The sequence below is a fragment of the Macrotis lagotis genome, chromosome 1 (genome assembly GCF_037893015.1).
Source record: "Macrotis lagotis isolate mMagLag1 chromosome 1, bilby.v1.9.chrom.fasta, whole genome shotgun sequence".
NCBI classification, from domain to species: Eukaryota; Metazoa; Chordata; class Mammalia; order Peramelemorphia; family Peramelidae; genus Macrotis; species Macrotis lagotis.
Genome location: NC_133658.1, coordinates 909,762,662 through 909,778,340, shown reverse-complemented (window position 1 = coordinate 909,778,340; position 15,679 = coordinate 909,762,662). Strand labels below are relative to the sequence as shown.

At 47.3% G+C, this 15,679-nt stretch overlaps 2 protein-coding genes across 3 annotated transcripts; both read left to right on the top strand.

The window, feature by feature from the left end:
* The first annotated feature begins 657 nt into the window (after window positions 1-657).
* Window positions 658-15,679, top strand: LOC141509740 (sialic acid-binding Ig-like lectin 14). 2 transcript variants are annotated; one of them, XM_074219491.1, is made up of 9 exons: window positions 658-758; window positions 3,329-3,825; window positions 3,910-4,278; window positions 4,904-5,188; window positions 5,536-5,586; window positions 10,520-10,780; window positions 10,874-11,158; window positions 14,642-14,756; window positions 14,912-15,679. In XM_074219491.1, the coding sequence occupies exons 2-9, from the start codon at window positions 3,789-3,791 to the stop codon at window positions 14,964-14,966; spliced, it is 1,458 nt and encodes a 485-aa protein (XP_074075592.1). In that variant the 5' UTR covers window positions 658-758; window positions 3,329-3,788; the 3' UTR covers window positions 14,967-15,679. The 2 variants fall into 2 exon arrangements, with proteins under 2 accessions (XP_074075592.1, XP_074075595.1); XM_074219494.1 differs by lacking the exons at window positions 658-758; window positions 5,536-5,586 and having other exon boundaries at window positions 3,738-3,825.
* LOC141508767 (sialic acid-binding Ig-like lectin 14) lies at window positions 752-2,122 on the top strand. Its single transcript, XM_074217662.1, has 2 exons — window positions 752-1,289; window positions 1,980-2,122. Exons 1-2 carry the CDS (start codon window positions 902-904, stop codon window positions 2,120-2,122), a joined length of 531 nt encoding a protein of 176 aa, XP_074073763.1. The 5' UTR covers window positions 752-901.

Sequence of the window (15,679 nt, the reverse complement as noted above, 5' to 3'; positions counted from 1 at the left end):
GAAAATTGAGGGTTGAAAGCCTTCCAGGCATGGGACACAGAAAAGGACAAAGGGCTGAAGATGGGAAATGGAATGCCATGCTTAAGGAGCTGGCAGATCTCCAGTGTTGCTGGATAAGAGAGTTCTTGGAGGGGAGTAATGTAAAAATCATAATAAACAATATTTGTGTGCTCTCAAGTTCACAAAAAACACTACACAAATGTCACATTTGATCCTCAAGTTAAAGATGGGAGAGAAGGGCTGTTATTCTCATTTGACAGATGGAAAACTGAGGCTCAGAGAGAGGAAAGAACTCCCAGGAAATGTATGAGGCTGGATTACTACTCAGGTGTTCCTGTCCATAGGTGAGTAACACAGGCAGGTGCAGCAGGATTGGATGGTCAGCCCCCGTTCTGGTCCAGACATTGATCACTGAACCCCAAAGTTAATCCACACAACCTCCATGGTTCTAGCCTCTACAGCAGATTTGTCCCCCAGTACCTGAGGCTTGAGTGTTCCCAGAACTAGCCCTTTGCCATTGAGCTCTGCTAGGAGGACAGGAGACCCTGGGTCAGGAGACCAGCAGTTCCCCTTCTGAGGACAGGCCTCCCCTCCTCCACCCAAGGGCTTCCTGTTTAAGCTTCCTCTTTGCTCTGACACTGACACAGATGACCAGAGAGAGCCCAGGGTTGGAGGAATGGTGCAATGTTCCCCCAGAACCTGGCTCTCTCCTGCTTCATAGATGCTGCTGCTGCTGCTGTTGCCCCTGCTCTGGGTCGGTGAGTGGGCCTGGTGCAGAGGGAGACTGATCTGAGGGGGTGAGAGGAGTAGGAGATGCTGACCAGGCTTCTGTCTGCCCTCAGGGTCCCTGTCTTTCAAGTGGGCACTGAAGGTACAGCCTTTGGTGACAGTACAGGAGGGCATGTGTGCCCACATCCCCTGCAGCTTCACCTTTCCCTCATCCTATGTCCAATCTGAAATTTATGTCTCCTGGATCAGAGAAGGACTGTATAGGAGACCTATCATTTGCAGTGCCGTGGTCACAACTGACCCTCCTGTGACAGTGAAGAAGCAAAACCAGGGAAGATTCCATCTCCTTGGGGATCCCAGAAAGCACAATTGCTCTCTGAGCATCAGGGATGCCCAGGTGACAGACACTGGGAAATACTATTTCCATTTTAGAGGATTTCACATTTACGGTTTCACAGATAAACTTAATGTGAATGTGACAGGTAGGATGCTCCTCTCCTGGGGGGTTCCCCATGTATGGGGCAAGGCAGTCTGGGAAATGAGCTGGCCTTGGAGACCCTGCAACTCCATGTAGGAGAGGGAGAGAACACGGAGGGGGGAAAATGCCTTAGAGTCATGGGCAGAGCCAGGGAAAAGTGGGAAACCTATTCTTAAAGCCCCAGAACTGCAGAGGGGAGGAAACTTGATAGGGGCCTCCATGAGTAGTTAGCCCCTAGGCAAGGTCATGGATTATGCTGGAAAGGGCCCTGGACCTGTTGTCAAGAGAAGCAGACTCAAATATCAGATTTCCCATGGCATTCCTAGGGGGCATTTCACCCTCTAAGTATCTCCTTGCTCTCTGGGACTCAGTTTCCCCTTGAAGGGGTTGTTGTCCATTTTTTTTAATGCTCCATCCTCTTGACCTATTATCTACAAGTGAATCGGGTTTTCAGGATGCCAGAGAATTTCCAGAAGGAAAACCCAGGGACATGAATGGGTCATACCATGAGGGGAGCATAGGTACCTGAAGGATGGTCTGGGTACCACCATCTGGAAGCACACTTGAGTTCTAATTCCCCTCCCCATGGCTCACTGTATCTCTCTCCTCTCCAGCCTTGATCCAGAAACCAGACATCTCTACTCCAGAGAAGTTGGAGTCAGGGAATCTAGGGATTCTGAATTGCACATTTCCCTGGGCCTGTGGGGGAGATAGGTCCCCCAGATTCTCCTGGAAGGGAGATGCCCTCTCTTCCCAGCAAGAAAATTCTGAGGCATCTCAGAGCTCTCCTCCATCCCTGGGTACCAGCATCATGGTACCAACCTCACTTGTCAGGTGACCTTTCCTAGAGGTCATTTGAGCACAGAGAGAACCATCCAACTGAATGTGTCTCGTGAGGGGTTGAGGGAGGGTTGAATTAAAAGATCAGAAACCTGGCCCAGTCCTGGGAAACCAGATTCCTTTTTCTTGGACCACAGCAGGGAAAGCAGCATCCCAACACAGTCAGTCTGGGATTTCTTATTTCTCCTCTCCCTCAGTTTCCCTGGTCTCATGTGACAGTGTCTGCAGGATGACTGGGACTTAGAAGACTAGAGACCAGGAGAGGTTTCACTAGTCTGTGCATGAGGTCATCCTCCCCCTGCCATGAGCTGACAGTAAGCTCCCTGAGGGCAGGCAAATCTCCCTTGCTGTCTCTCATTCAGCCTTACCCAGAACACTGCTTGCCAAGCAGGAGTCCTTTCATACGTCCTTGTAACTGAAGACCTGGAGAAGAGCTCCTTGTCAACTGACAATTGTTTTTACTGAGCTTGAATCCCCAGGAGTTCAAAGACAAAACAGAAAGGTCCCAGAACTCTCAGAATATCCAGAACACAAATTATGGTGGCTAAAATACTGCTGCCACCACCACAAGAAATGGGCAAGTGGGGATGCAAAGGTGGGGATAATGTCTGACTGCATTACGTGGGATAAAGATTTTGGAATATGGTACACTCAAAATGAAAGTATGGATATGGAAAGACAGAGAAGCAAAGGAATATTATTATGAATTGATGGAACCTGGGAACCATGAATCCAGGGAAATTCTGGGAAAAAAACTACAGGAATACAAATAAAAAAAAACCAGCAGTCAGTCAAGAATCACTAAATTTACTAAGTCTTTCCAGTGTGCTAGAAATTATGATGAGACTGAAGATACTAAGCAAGGCGAACCCAGTCCCCATTCAGGAGGAACATTCATTCTCTCAGTTGACAACATACCAATAACTTGCTACTTAGAAGAGAGAGGGACAGTAGAAGTAAAGAAATGGAAGAGCTTCCTTCAAGAGAAGGCCTTGGAGTTGATTCTGGATTCATGGCAAGAAAAAAGGAATGACAGGTGAAAGCCTTCCAAGCATGAGGCACAGCCAAGACAAAGGCCTGGAGATGGGAAATGGAATGACGTGCTATAGGAATTGGCAGATGGGGAGTGTGGTTGGACAGAGAGTTCTTGGAGAGGAGTAATGTAAATCATAATAAACAGCATTTGTGTGGTTTCAAGTTCACAAAACACTTTACAAACATTGTGCTTGATCCTCCAGTCACGGATGAGAGGGAAGGGCTGTTATTATCCTCATTTGACAGATGGAAAACTGAGGCTCAGAGAGAGGAAAGAACTCCCAAGAAAGATTGAGGCCGGATTCCTGATCAGGTGTTCTTGGCCATAGGTGAGTAACACAGGCAGGACTGGATGGTCAGCCCCCATTCTGGTCCAGACACTGGTCACTGAACCCCAAAGATAATCCACACAACCTCCATGGTTCTAGCCTCTACAGAAGATATGTCCACCCCCAGGACCTGAGGACAGAGTGTTCCCGGGACTGGCCTCTGCCCACTGAGCTCAGCTAGGAGGCCAGGAGCCCCTGGGTCAGGAGACCAGGGGTTCCCCTTGTGTGAACAGGCTTTCCCCCCTCCTTCTCCACCCAAGGGCTTCCTGTTTAAGCTTCCTCTTTGCTCTGACACTGACACAGATGACCAGAGAAAGCCCAGGGTTGGAGGAATGGTGCAATGTTCCCCCAGAACCTGGCTCTCTCCTGCTTCATAGATGCTGCTGCTGCTGCTGCTGCCCCTGCTCTGGGACGGTGAGTGGGCCTGGTGCAGAGGGAGACTGATCTGAGGGGGTGAGAGGAGTAGGAGATGCTGACCAGGCCTCTGTCTGCCCTCAGGGTCCCTGTCTTTCGAGTGGACACTGAAGGTGCAGCCTTCGGTGACAGTACAGGAGGGCATGTGTGCCCGCATCCCCTGCAGCTTCACCTTTCCCTCATCCTATAATCGCTATGAAATTTATGGTTCCTGGATCAGGGAAGGACCATATGGGAGACCTGACATTTACAATGCCGTGGTCACAACTGACCCTTCTGTGACAGTGGATGTGCAAAACCAGGGGAGATTCCATCTCCTTGGGGATCCCAGAAAGCGCAATTGCTCTCTGAGCATCACGGATGCCCAGTTGACAGACACTGGGAGATACTATTTCCGTTTTAGAGGATTTGACAGATACACTTTCACAGATAACCTTTATGTGAATGTGACAGGTAGGATGCTCCTCTCCTGGGGGGTTCCCAATGTATGGGGCAAGGCAGTCTGGGAAATGGACTGGCTTTGGAGACTCTGAAACTCCATGTGGGAGGGGGAGAGAACATTGAGGACAGTTGGGGAACCCCATTAAGGTCATGGGCAGAGCCAGGGAAGGGTGAGAAAACCATTCTTAAAGCTCCAGAACTGCAGAGGCGAGGGAACTTGGTGGGGCCTCTTTGTGAATAGTTAGCTCCTAGGCAAGATTGAGGGGGTCATGGATTGTTCTGGAAAGGGCCCTGGATCTGTTGTCAAGAGAAGTAGGCTCAAATATCAGATTTCCCACAGCATTCCTAGGGGGCATTTCACCCTCTAAGTATCTCCTTGCTCTCTAGGACTCAGTTTCCCCTTGAAGGGGTTGTTGTCCATTTTTTTTAATGCTCCATCCTCTTGACCTATTATCTACAAGTGAATCAGGTTTTCAGGATGCCAGAGAATTTCCAGAAGGAAAAACCAGGGACATGGATGGGCCATACCATGAGGGGAGCATAGGTACCTGAAGGATGGTCTGGGTACCACCATCTGGAAGCACACTTGAGTTCTAATTCCCCTCCCCATGGCTCACTGTATCTCTCTCCTCTCCAGCCTTGATCCAGAAACCAGACATCTCTACTCCAGAGAAGTTGGAGTCAGGGAATCTGGGGATTCTGAATTGCACATTTCCTTGGGCCTGTGGGGGAGATAGTTCCCCCAGATTCTCCTGGAAGGGAAATGCCCTCTCCTCCAGGCAAGAAGATCCTGAGGCACCCCACTTCTCAGAGCTCTCCTTCATCCCTGGGTACCAGCATCATGGTACCAACCTCACTTGTCAGGTGACCTTTCCTGGAGGCCGTTTGAGCACACAGAGAACCATCCAACTCAATGTGTCTTGTGAGTTCTGGGGGGCAGGGGGCCTGTATCCCCCCAAAATGGACTAGGGGAGGGTTGAATTAAAAGACCAGGATCATGTCCCAGTTCTAGGAACCCAGATTCCTTTTTCTTGGAGCAGGGCAGGGAAAGTTGTATTCCAATATAGTCTGGGATTTCCTATTTCTCTTCTCTTTCAGTTTTCCTTATCTCATGTTCCAGGATCAGTCAGGTAGGGATTAGCCTCCATGGCCTCTGAGCTCCCTCTAACACTGATGTTCAGTGATTCTGGAATTTTGTCTCTTCCTTGCCTGGTGCCAAGCTGGGCAGCGAGCCCCAGAACCCCAGCTAGCCTCGAACTTCTGTTGTAGATGCTGTGCAGAATATAACCATCACCTTCACCAAGGACAACAGGACAACAGGTATGAGCACAACCCAGGATGAGGGCAGGTAGGGGACAGGAGTGACAAGAACCCTTGTCTGTCTTGGATTGCCTCTCTTCTCAGAATCACATCAGCTCACGTTACTCATGACTTCAAGGATCAGATGTCATTTTCTTCCCAACAAGTGCCTTGAGATAAGGAGTGGGAGAGCTCTTTCCTACTTTTCCCAGATGAAAAAACTTAGACTCAGAGCTGGGAGGTGTGTCTGACCTGGTTCACACAGGTACCCAGCACCAGAGAGATATGAACTCTAAACATGGAGTCTAAATGTTGGTTTAAAGGTAGTGACCTCTCCACTAAACTGGCTAAGGCTGAAAGCTCCAAGTCCCACCTTGAATTCCAGGTTTCAGGACAGTGCTCTGTCCACTGGACCAATCAATGTTATCCTCTTGGGAAAGCTGACCTGGGACTCAACTGACCAAGGCAACCTGGCAGGCTTTGCCGACTAGGGGCTCTCATTTGGATTTCTAGGCTAATCTAGGAGATATGAGGGGTTTGTATAGGAAGAGGCTATGGAGAGTGGATCAGGTAGTGGTTGATTGTCAGTTGAGGCATGGCAGTTTGGCCATCTAGGCTGACCCCTTGCAATCAGTCAGGGAAGATCCAGCCTTGAGGCCACAGCCGATAGAGTGTGAGAAATTGGCTCCTACTGGAGATCACATGGGACTTATATAAAGTAAGATTCTCAGAATCACTGTGCAGACATTTTTGTTTTCTAGGAACTTGTTTTATTGTTTCTGTTTTTCACAATAATTTTTCTTAAATGGTCCAGTGAAAGTGAGCAATAGAAAGACCGTGAGAGAAAGACAGAGACAGAGAAACAGAGAATGAAGAAAACAAAGGAGGAGAGAAATAAAGAAGGGAAGAAGGAAGGAAGGAAGGAAGGAAGGAAGGAAGGAAGGAAGGAAGGAAGGAAGGAAGGAAGGAAGGAAGGAAAGAAGGAAGGGTGGGAGGGGAGGGAGGGAGGAAGGAAGGAAGGAGATAGAGAGGAGAGAGAGGAGGGAAGGGAGGAAGGAAGGAAGGAAGGAAGGGGAGGAGGAAGGGAGGGAGGGGGAAAAGAAACTAGGAAGAAAAAAGACAGAAAGAAAGGTAAGATGAGGGAAAAAAGAAATAATGAAGAAAAGGCTTAAAGATAGACAAAACTTAAAGGGAGGAAGGAAGAGAGAAAGAAATAAAGAAAACTAAGGTTAAAAGGATGATAAGAATGAAGGCAAGAAGGAAAGAAGAAAATGTAGAAGGAAGAAAAATATATAAAGGAAAAGAGAAAATTATACAAAAAAGTAATGGAAAAAAGAATGGATGAAGGAAAGGAAAGAAGAAAGAAGGAAGGAAAAAAAGAAAAGAATAAAGAGATTAAATAAAAACCAGATTTGAGGGAAAGGCAGAGAACATGACCAAGGTTGAGTGAAGGCTAGCAACAGACAGAGAAATAGCTGAGGATTCATTTTCAGACTACAGGGACCCCCCAGGAAGGATGGGTGGAGGGAGAAAGGGAAGACATCCAATGGGGCCAGGCCCAGGAGATTTTCTTCCTATGTGAGATTCTGACCTTTTCCAGTCTCCCCCTTCTTTTTTTTTAATTTATTTTTTATTCTCATTTTGTACAAATGTTTTTTTTTACATTAATAAAATATTCTTGTTTACAAGTAAACAAAATACCCCTCCCCTCATGAATATAGATAGACTTGCTTGGGCAAAAAAAAGTAAAGGGGAGAGAAAAAAATTAAAATTAAAAATAATAATAGTAATAATTGTAGGTATGGCCAGGTGGCGCAATGGACGAAGCACCAGCCCTGGAGCCACGAGCACCCGAGTCCATATCCAGCCTCGTAAACCCAATAATCACCCAGCCATGTGACATGAAAGCCACTCGATCCCCACTGCCCTACAAAAACCAAAAAGAAGAAAAAAAAAATACCCAAAATAAAATAAAATAGTAATAATAGTAGGGGTGGCTGGGTGGCAGACAGAGCATTGGCCCTTGAGCCAGGAGCACCTGGGTCCAAATCTGGCCCCAGACACCCAAAGATCACCCCGCTATGTGGCCCCAGGCAGGCCACCCAGCCCCATTTGCCCTGCACCCTCCCCCAAATAATAATAACAAAAAATGTGCTTCAGTCTTTGTTCCAACACCAACAACTCTGTCGTGAGTGGATCACATTCTTTATGATAAGTCCATCACAAAAGTTACTTCCATATTTTTCCAATGTTGCCATCGCTGATCGCAACTCCCTCCTTTCTTATTTCTCCACTACCATGTACTATATTTTCTCTCTCCTTTCACTCTGACTCTGCTGTAGGGTCACTGAGTGGTGTAGCAGACAGATCCCTGGTCCTGGGGCCAAGAAGCCCTGAGCCCCCATACCACCCCTTAGGCCCAGAATCCACCTGGCCCTATGGTCCTGGGCAGGCCATCCAATCCCAGCCCCTTGCAAGAAGTAAAAAAGAAAATGTGTTATATCTGACCACTCTCCCCCCATGGACTATCCTCTCCTCCTTTATTCACATCCCCACCCCTTCCCCCTGCTCCCCCCTCCTTCTTACTCCAGTTGTCTATACCCCATTGAGTATATTTGCTGTTTCCTCTCCTAGCCATCTCTGATGAGAGCAAAGGTTCCCTCATTCCCCCTTGCCTCTCCCCTTCCATATCATTGCAATAGCTCATTGTAATAAAAAATAATCTTATTATGTGAAATATCTTGGACTATTCCCCCTCTCCTTTTTCTTTCTCCCATTCCATTTCCCTTTTTTTCCTATTGACTCCATTTTTACACCATATTTTATCTTCGAATTCAGCTTTCTCCTGTGCTTCAACTATAAAAGCTCCCTCTACCTGCTCTATTAACTGAGATGGTTCATATGAATATTATCAGTATCATTTTTCTATACATGCAGTTCATCCTCATTAAGTCCCTCATATTTCCCCCCTCTACTCCAATCTCCATGCTTCACCTAAGTCCTGTATCTGAAGATCAAACCTTCTGTTCAGCTCTGGCCATTCCAAAAGGAACATTTAAAATTCCCCTGGTTCATTGAAAGTCCATCTTTTTCCCTGGAAGAGGACATTCAGCCTTGCTGGGTAGTTCATTCTTGGCTGCATTCTAAGCTCTTTTGCCTTCCGGTATATTGTATTCCAAGCCCTATGAGCTTCCAATGTAGTTGCTGCTAAGTCCTGTGTGATCCTGACTGCAGCTCCATGATATTTGAACTGTGTCCTTCTGGCTGCTTGTAATATTTTCTCTTTGACTTGGGAGTTCTGGAACTTGGCTATAATATTCCTGGGCGTTGGTTTTTTGGGATCTCTTTCTCGGGGGGATCAGTGGATTCTCTCCATTTCTATTTTGCCCTCTGCTTCTAGAATATCAGGGCAATTTTCTTGTAGTAATTCTTTGAAAATGATGTCAAGGCTCTTTTCCTGATCATGACTTTCAGGTATTCTAATAATTTTTAAATTATCTTTTCTAAGTCTGTTTTTCCATATCAGTTGATTTTTCAATGAGATATTTCACATTTTCTTCTAATTTTTCATTTTTTGGGTTTTGAAGTATTGATTCCTGATTTCTGGTAAATTCATCAATCTCCCTGAATTCTATTCTCTGTCTGAAGGATTTGTTCTCCTCAGAGATTTTTCTTATCTCTTTTTCCATCTGGCCAATTTTGCTTTTTAAAGCATTCTTCTCCTCAATAACTTTTTGAACTGTTTTATCCATTTGACCTAAGCTGGTTTTTAGCATGCTATTTTCTTCAGCATTTTTTTGGATTTCCTTGACTAAGCTGCTGACTTCATTTTCATGTTTTTCCTGCATCTCTCTCCTTTCTTTTCCCAGTTTTTCTTCCAACTCCCTCATTTGATTTTCAAAGTCTTTTTTGAGCTCTGTCATAGCCTGAGCCAAATTTCTGTTTTTCTTGGAGTCTTTAGATGCAGGAGCTTGTGCTTCCTAATCAGACTGAGTATTTTGATCCTTCTTGGGCTCATTTGCAAAATATTCCTCAATGGTCTTCCTCTTGTTTCTTTGCTTGCTCATTTTCTCAGCCTAAGCCTGTTTTTTGGGGTGCTTCCTGAGCTTTTGGGACACTCCCACAAGGGTCTCAGTGTGTGAGGCTCTGTCCTCCCTCCTGGTCTGTGAATGACCATAAGCACCTCCCTCTACCACGGGGCCAAGGTGGGGGGGGCCCTGTTGTTCTATGGGGGGGCCTAGACTGCTATCAGGATCTGAATGTGATCAGAGCCCCAGAGTCCTGTTCCAGGGGCAGGGGACAGAGCTTGGCAGTCTCTCTCTCTTCACTCCCCTCCCTCAGCTCAATGGGCTCATGCCCTGGGGACTCCTGCTTACCGGCTCCACCTGCTTCTGTTTCCTGGTCTGGGCTGGGGAAAGACCAAGCTGCTCCCTGTGTGCCCTGAGGGCTGGGCTCCATGTGTTCGCTCTGGCAGATGTCCCCCCCCCCACATTCCCCCACTTTGTGCCCAGTGCTCCCCGGGGTGCAGCTCAGGAGACTCCCCCACTGCTGTGAGCCGAGGCTCCCAGCGCCCTGGGGCTGCCTCCAGGAGGCTGAAGTTCTTTCACTCTGGCGGGCCACCCCTCCGACCCCAGGGAGCAGAGCCTTTCTGCTCTTTTCCAGGTTACCTTGAGTAGGAGAACTGCCTCACTGGGTTCCTTTGTGGGTTCTGTCTCTCAAAAGTTTAGTTAGAGACCTTAGTTTATGAGTTTTTATCAGAGAGCTCCTAAGACTCAATCCCTTCATGTCGCTATCTTGGCTCCACCCCCAGTCTCCCCCTTCTTTATGTGATCTTGGGAGCATCATCTTGTCTTGCTAACTTCCAGTTGCCTGCTGGGTACAGTGAAGGTGGGGACTAAATAATGTCTGATGTTCCTCCAGATTCTCATTCCTAGAACATCCTGATCTTTTGCAGGTTCTGCCCCAGGAAACAACTCATCTCTTCTGGTGCAGGAGGGAGAGTCCCTTCACCTGCTCTGTGCTGCCAATAGCAACCCCCCAGCTACACTCTACTGGATCCTGAGGGACCAAATCCTAGCCTCTTCCAAATCTCCAGATGATGAAGTTCTGGAGCTGGGGCTGCCCCACCTGAAGTCAACAGATGGAGGGAAGTACACCTGCCTTGCTCATCATCCTCTAGGGTCAAAGCAGGTCTCCCTGAGGCTCTCTGTACTGTGTGAGTATGAGATGGCTCAGTATCATGGGATATTTGGGTCCTGGTGGGGAAAGTGTCATCCACTACAGGGTGTTCTGCTGAATCTTCCCACAGATGCTCCAATGATGATCAGTCCTTCTTGTTCCTGGGGCAAGGAGGGTTTGTTCTGTACCTGCTCTGGCCATGCAGAGCCAGCCCCCTCTGTAGGCTGGTGGATAGAGGGGAAGCTGGTGGAGGGCAATAGCAGCAGCGACACCTTACAGGTGATATCCACCAGGTTTGGGTCCTGGGTCAACAGTAGCCTGATTGTGAAGGTGCAGTCTGGCCACAACTCCATCCCCTACTGTGAGGTGAGGACCCATCACAAGGAGGATAGTGTCAGTATCCGATTGATGCCAGGTAAGAGGGTTTGGGACACCTGGAGGAAAGGGGAGTTGGGAGAGGGCTGATTCAGGTGGCCAGTGGAGTAAGAAGAGAGAGCTGAGTCTGAGAGGTTACAGGGGCAGACAAGAGAGGCCAGCCAGATGTATTGGGAAGAGTCCAATGCAAGAGTCAGGGTCTGAGTCAGATGATGAGTTTGAAACATACCACCCTCCATTTCTCATTCTCAAGGAGACAGAAGATTAATGATTCCCACAAGGTTTGCTGAAATCCCACCATACTTTGTTTTCAATAGTCCCCAATCACTGAGTCCAGGGAGACTGGGGTGGAAAACACCCTCCAACATGTGAATTAACAATTGGTCCAGAGGAACTTGTTCACTAAAAGAACTGACAGATATCACTGAGTCTCTCTCCAGAGCCTATCAAAGACCATGGACTATGGGAGAAGAAACAGAGGACTGGAAATGGACAAATGTCCATATATATATATATATATATATTAGTTTGGGGGGGGAGTGGTTTGCAAGGCAAATGGGGTTAAGTGGCTTTCCCAAGGCCACACAGCTAGGTAATTATTAAACGTCTGAGGCCGGATTTGAACTCAGGTACTCCTGACTCCAGGGCTGGTGCTCTATCCACTGTGCCACCTAGTTGCCCCCTTATATTTTTTTTAAAGAAAAAAAAAGAGTACACAAACTCTAGGCCAGGAAACATGACATAAATTTATGGAAAGGCTGAGAACAGGATATTAAAGGGTGATTAGTGAAGAGAAAAGGTAAACTGTCATTTATGGATTCAATAGTTTGTCCTAGAATGGGCCACGAATAACAAACCTCATGGGTTGGTTTGATCTGATACAAACCTGACCATTAGGAGAAACACTGCGGATCCAATTTAACTTGATTTTAGCCTAGCATTGGACAGAGAATTCATATCATTCTTGTGGGAAAGAAGAGCATTGGATTGATGCAAACTAGAAATGGATCTAGAAAAGGAGATAAGCTCCCTGGTGTGGAGAGGAAGGAAGCCATGCCCTTCCACATGCCCTACCCCTTGATCATTGTTTAACTTCTTTTTGGCTTTAAAACCAGGGCTTCCATAAGTACCTCATGGCCTGTGACATCTCTCTCATTTTCTACCATGGCTCAAAGATGACCCCAAGAAGGCATCATGAGTCAACCATGCTGTTTTCTTAAGTTCTGGAGTATCTAAAATAGAGTTAGAACTAGACCTAGATCTAAGACCTAAGATTGAGAGTTAGAACTCACTTGGGGCAAGGAGTTCAGAAGAAGTGATACAGGGACATCCTGAAGGTCTCTCTTAAGAACATTGGAATTGACTGGGTGGCAAGGGAGACCCTGGCCCAGGACCACCCAGCATGGTGGACCCTTATCAGAGAGGGGGCTTAACTACATGTGAAAGGCAGAATGGAAGCAGCTCAAAGTAGATGTGAGATATTAAAGTTTGGAATATACATCCGAGGTATGTTTAGATTACTTGTGCCAGATCTGTGGTGGAACATTCCAAGCCCCTATTGGTCTCAGCAGCCACAGTTGAACAGACTGTCCTTTGTCTCAGACATAGTGATTTCATTACGGTTTTCTTCAATATCAAAGGACAAGAATGAACCAACCAACCAAAATAGAGTTGGTCAGAGTTTAAGACTCAAATCTTTAAGGGCTTGTTTTTCCTCTCTCTCCTCACTTATCTCATCAAGCATTTATTAAAAATGGCTACTAGGTGACAGGGACATGTCTGGAGAGGGGGCTTCAGAGAGGCCTAGCACCTCTGGAGTTAGGCTACCCAACCCTTTTCTGGACTGCTCCTCCACTTTGAGTGTCCACCTTTTACCCAATCTCAGCCAAGAAACTGTGACATGCACAAGAGCCACACTCTGGATAAATCATCTAAGCATTTAGGCTATAGGAGATTGAGGCATCCAACCATCTGTGAATTAGGGAGATGTCTTCCCAAACCAAATGAAGACTTCCCCTTGAAAATGGAAGGATGAAGAATATGGTCAAGAAGGCCACTGAAACAGTCAGTGTACAGTGCTTAGAGCTTGGTGAGACATCAAAGATGCCAAGCATCCATACCTTTCTTGGCCATCACTAATGGTCCTGATTTTTGTCCTGTTTCCATACCTGGAGGAGAGAGCAAGACTGCCACCATTGGGCAACTCTGCCTCTCTTCAATCCAATTCATGAACAAGTCAGGACATTACCCATGATGTCATTGATCTTCCAAGGAATAAACCAACAACCAGGTCCATACACAAGATTAATTATTAGGGAGAGAAAAACAGGCAACAGTACTGACTGGGACCATCTATTAGGGGTGACTGTGGATGACTGTCTCCAACAAAATGTTCCATCCAGAATAGAAGGATTTCTGAGGGACAGCATTAGTATCAAAGTTTATTTCCATGTTCATTATTTTTATTCTATTATTCACAGTCAAAAAATCATCTTTTGAAGAGAAAATAAAAAAAATCAGAAATGAAGGATACCTTAGAATGTAGGAAGAGAGAGAACTAAAGTCTTCCCTCTGATTAGGAGCCACAGAAGATAAAAAGGCAGAGCTGGCCGGGGGAGGGGGTGGTGGTGGTAGTGGTGGTTAGGACTTGGGGGCATGGCTTAGAACAGAAAATGGAAGAACTGGGAGGGGCCTTAGGAAGGAAAAATATCATCACTGTTAGGAGCCTTGACCTGAGAACATTAAATGACTCCAGACTCAGGTTCTGTTAATGAAAAGGGCCATTCCCTTCCTCACTCTCTACACCAGGTGGCTGAACTGGGTCCTCAAATAAGACTTCCTTCCAGGCCTCTGGTGCCAGGAACTTTGACCACAGAGGCAATCCATGAGGGAGCCCCCACTTGCCAAATCCAATACATCTCCCTTGGTGTCTGTATGCATAGAGAATGGGAGTGGGCTGGGGATGGACCAGTGAAGGCTGTGGGGCTCCAAGGAGTGGGCTACTGTGTGGACACCTTGGGGCAGACATCCCCCTACTGTGCTTTCCTTTGGGAGACCAATTGAAAAGGAGCAGTGACTTACCACACATTTCAGTTATAGCCAGGGTTCCAGAACATAGCAAGACCCTTAGTGCTTAGGTGGGAGCATTGAGGCTGAGGGCAAATGAGGAAAGACTTGGAAAGCATAGGGAGGTTGAATTGGGTGAGATAGCCTAGTGAGTGCTGGGGAAAGAATAGAGAGGTAGTTGGAGGTTGGGGGGCATCTGCATTTTAACTACAAAGCCTCTCTTGAGTTTCATACTTGGGATGATTATGGGGGTGGGAAATCCTGTTTGCCCACCTTGCTGTTTTCCCTATCTGAGCATATAACTGTAGCAAGAACCACACAGGCAGCAATGTTGAAGGCAGGTACTAGGGGTCTAGTCCCCTGCCTCGTGCCCTTTTAGGTGGATGCTGGGACCCTGAGAGGGAGAGAAGCTTCAGGACTATAAACCTCTCTAAGTAACGACCCCTCTCTCCCTCAGTCTTCTCTGCCCAGGAGTACAGCTCTTGGCCACTGATCCTCACATTGCTCCGGGGAGCCCTCATGGCAGCTGGCTTTCTCCTCACCTATGGCCTCACCTGGCTCTATTACACCCGGTGAGTGTATCTGTCCTCTGACCACCAAGCCCATAATATCTCCTGCCCCCCACTCACTGACCCAGGGTGGGCCATTATTCCCACCACCAAACACTGGCCTGAAGCCCCTAACTCTTCCAGTTGAGACTTCACAACTTGGCTCATTTCTCTCACAGGAAGCCTCTAGGACAGCATCCGCTTGCTCCTGATACAACCCAGGCATCTCTGTGACATCTGACCTTGACCCAGCCAGACCTGCCTCCTGTCTTCTTTCCCTTCCACTCAATGGCCCCAGTTCTGATCTCTGGGATCTAACAAGTCAACTCTAACCCACCAGTCATAGGACCCACATCCAATTCTAGAAGGCAGTTCTCAGCTCTCCCCTAGATCTTCTCTTCTCCCTCAAACATCCCCAGGCCTTTCCCCTGCTTGGCCTTTGGCATAATCTCAAGGCCTTTCCCCAGCCTGCTCTGCTTCTTCTCAGTGATTCTGGAGATCCTTGTCCTTCTGATTCCTGGGCCTCAGAAGTGAACACAGATCTCCAGATGTGGAGGATCAGAGCCAGGCCACTTGGACCACCCCTCCTTGATTCCAGGACCTTGAGTCTATTTTAATTCATCTGAGTTTTCAGTTAGATTGTGGGGCTGCCATGTTTCTCAGCTGAGTCTTCAAGGACTTGTGGCCTCCCAAGTTGATCCATCCAAACTGGCCTCTTTATTGTTTGCCCTCTCAGGCTCCTCTGCTCCAGCTCAGACACTTGGGGTCTCAAACAGTCTTCATCTGCTGCCCTGCTGATCGCTCACTTGTCCTGTGGTTTGGGGTCAAAGGGTTGAACCCTGAGCCAGGAAGGCATGGCTTCTCAGGCTAACTGAGTGACCCTCCAACTATGGGACAAGAGGCAAATAAAAGATATAATCTCTCTGAATCTCTTTTTCTTCATCTAT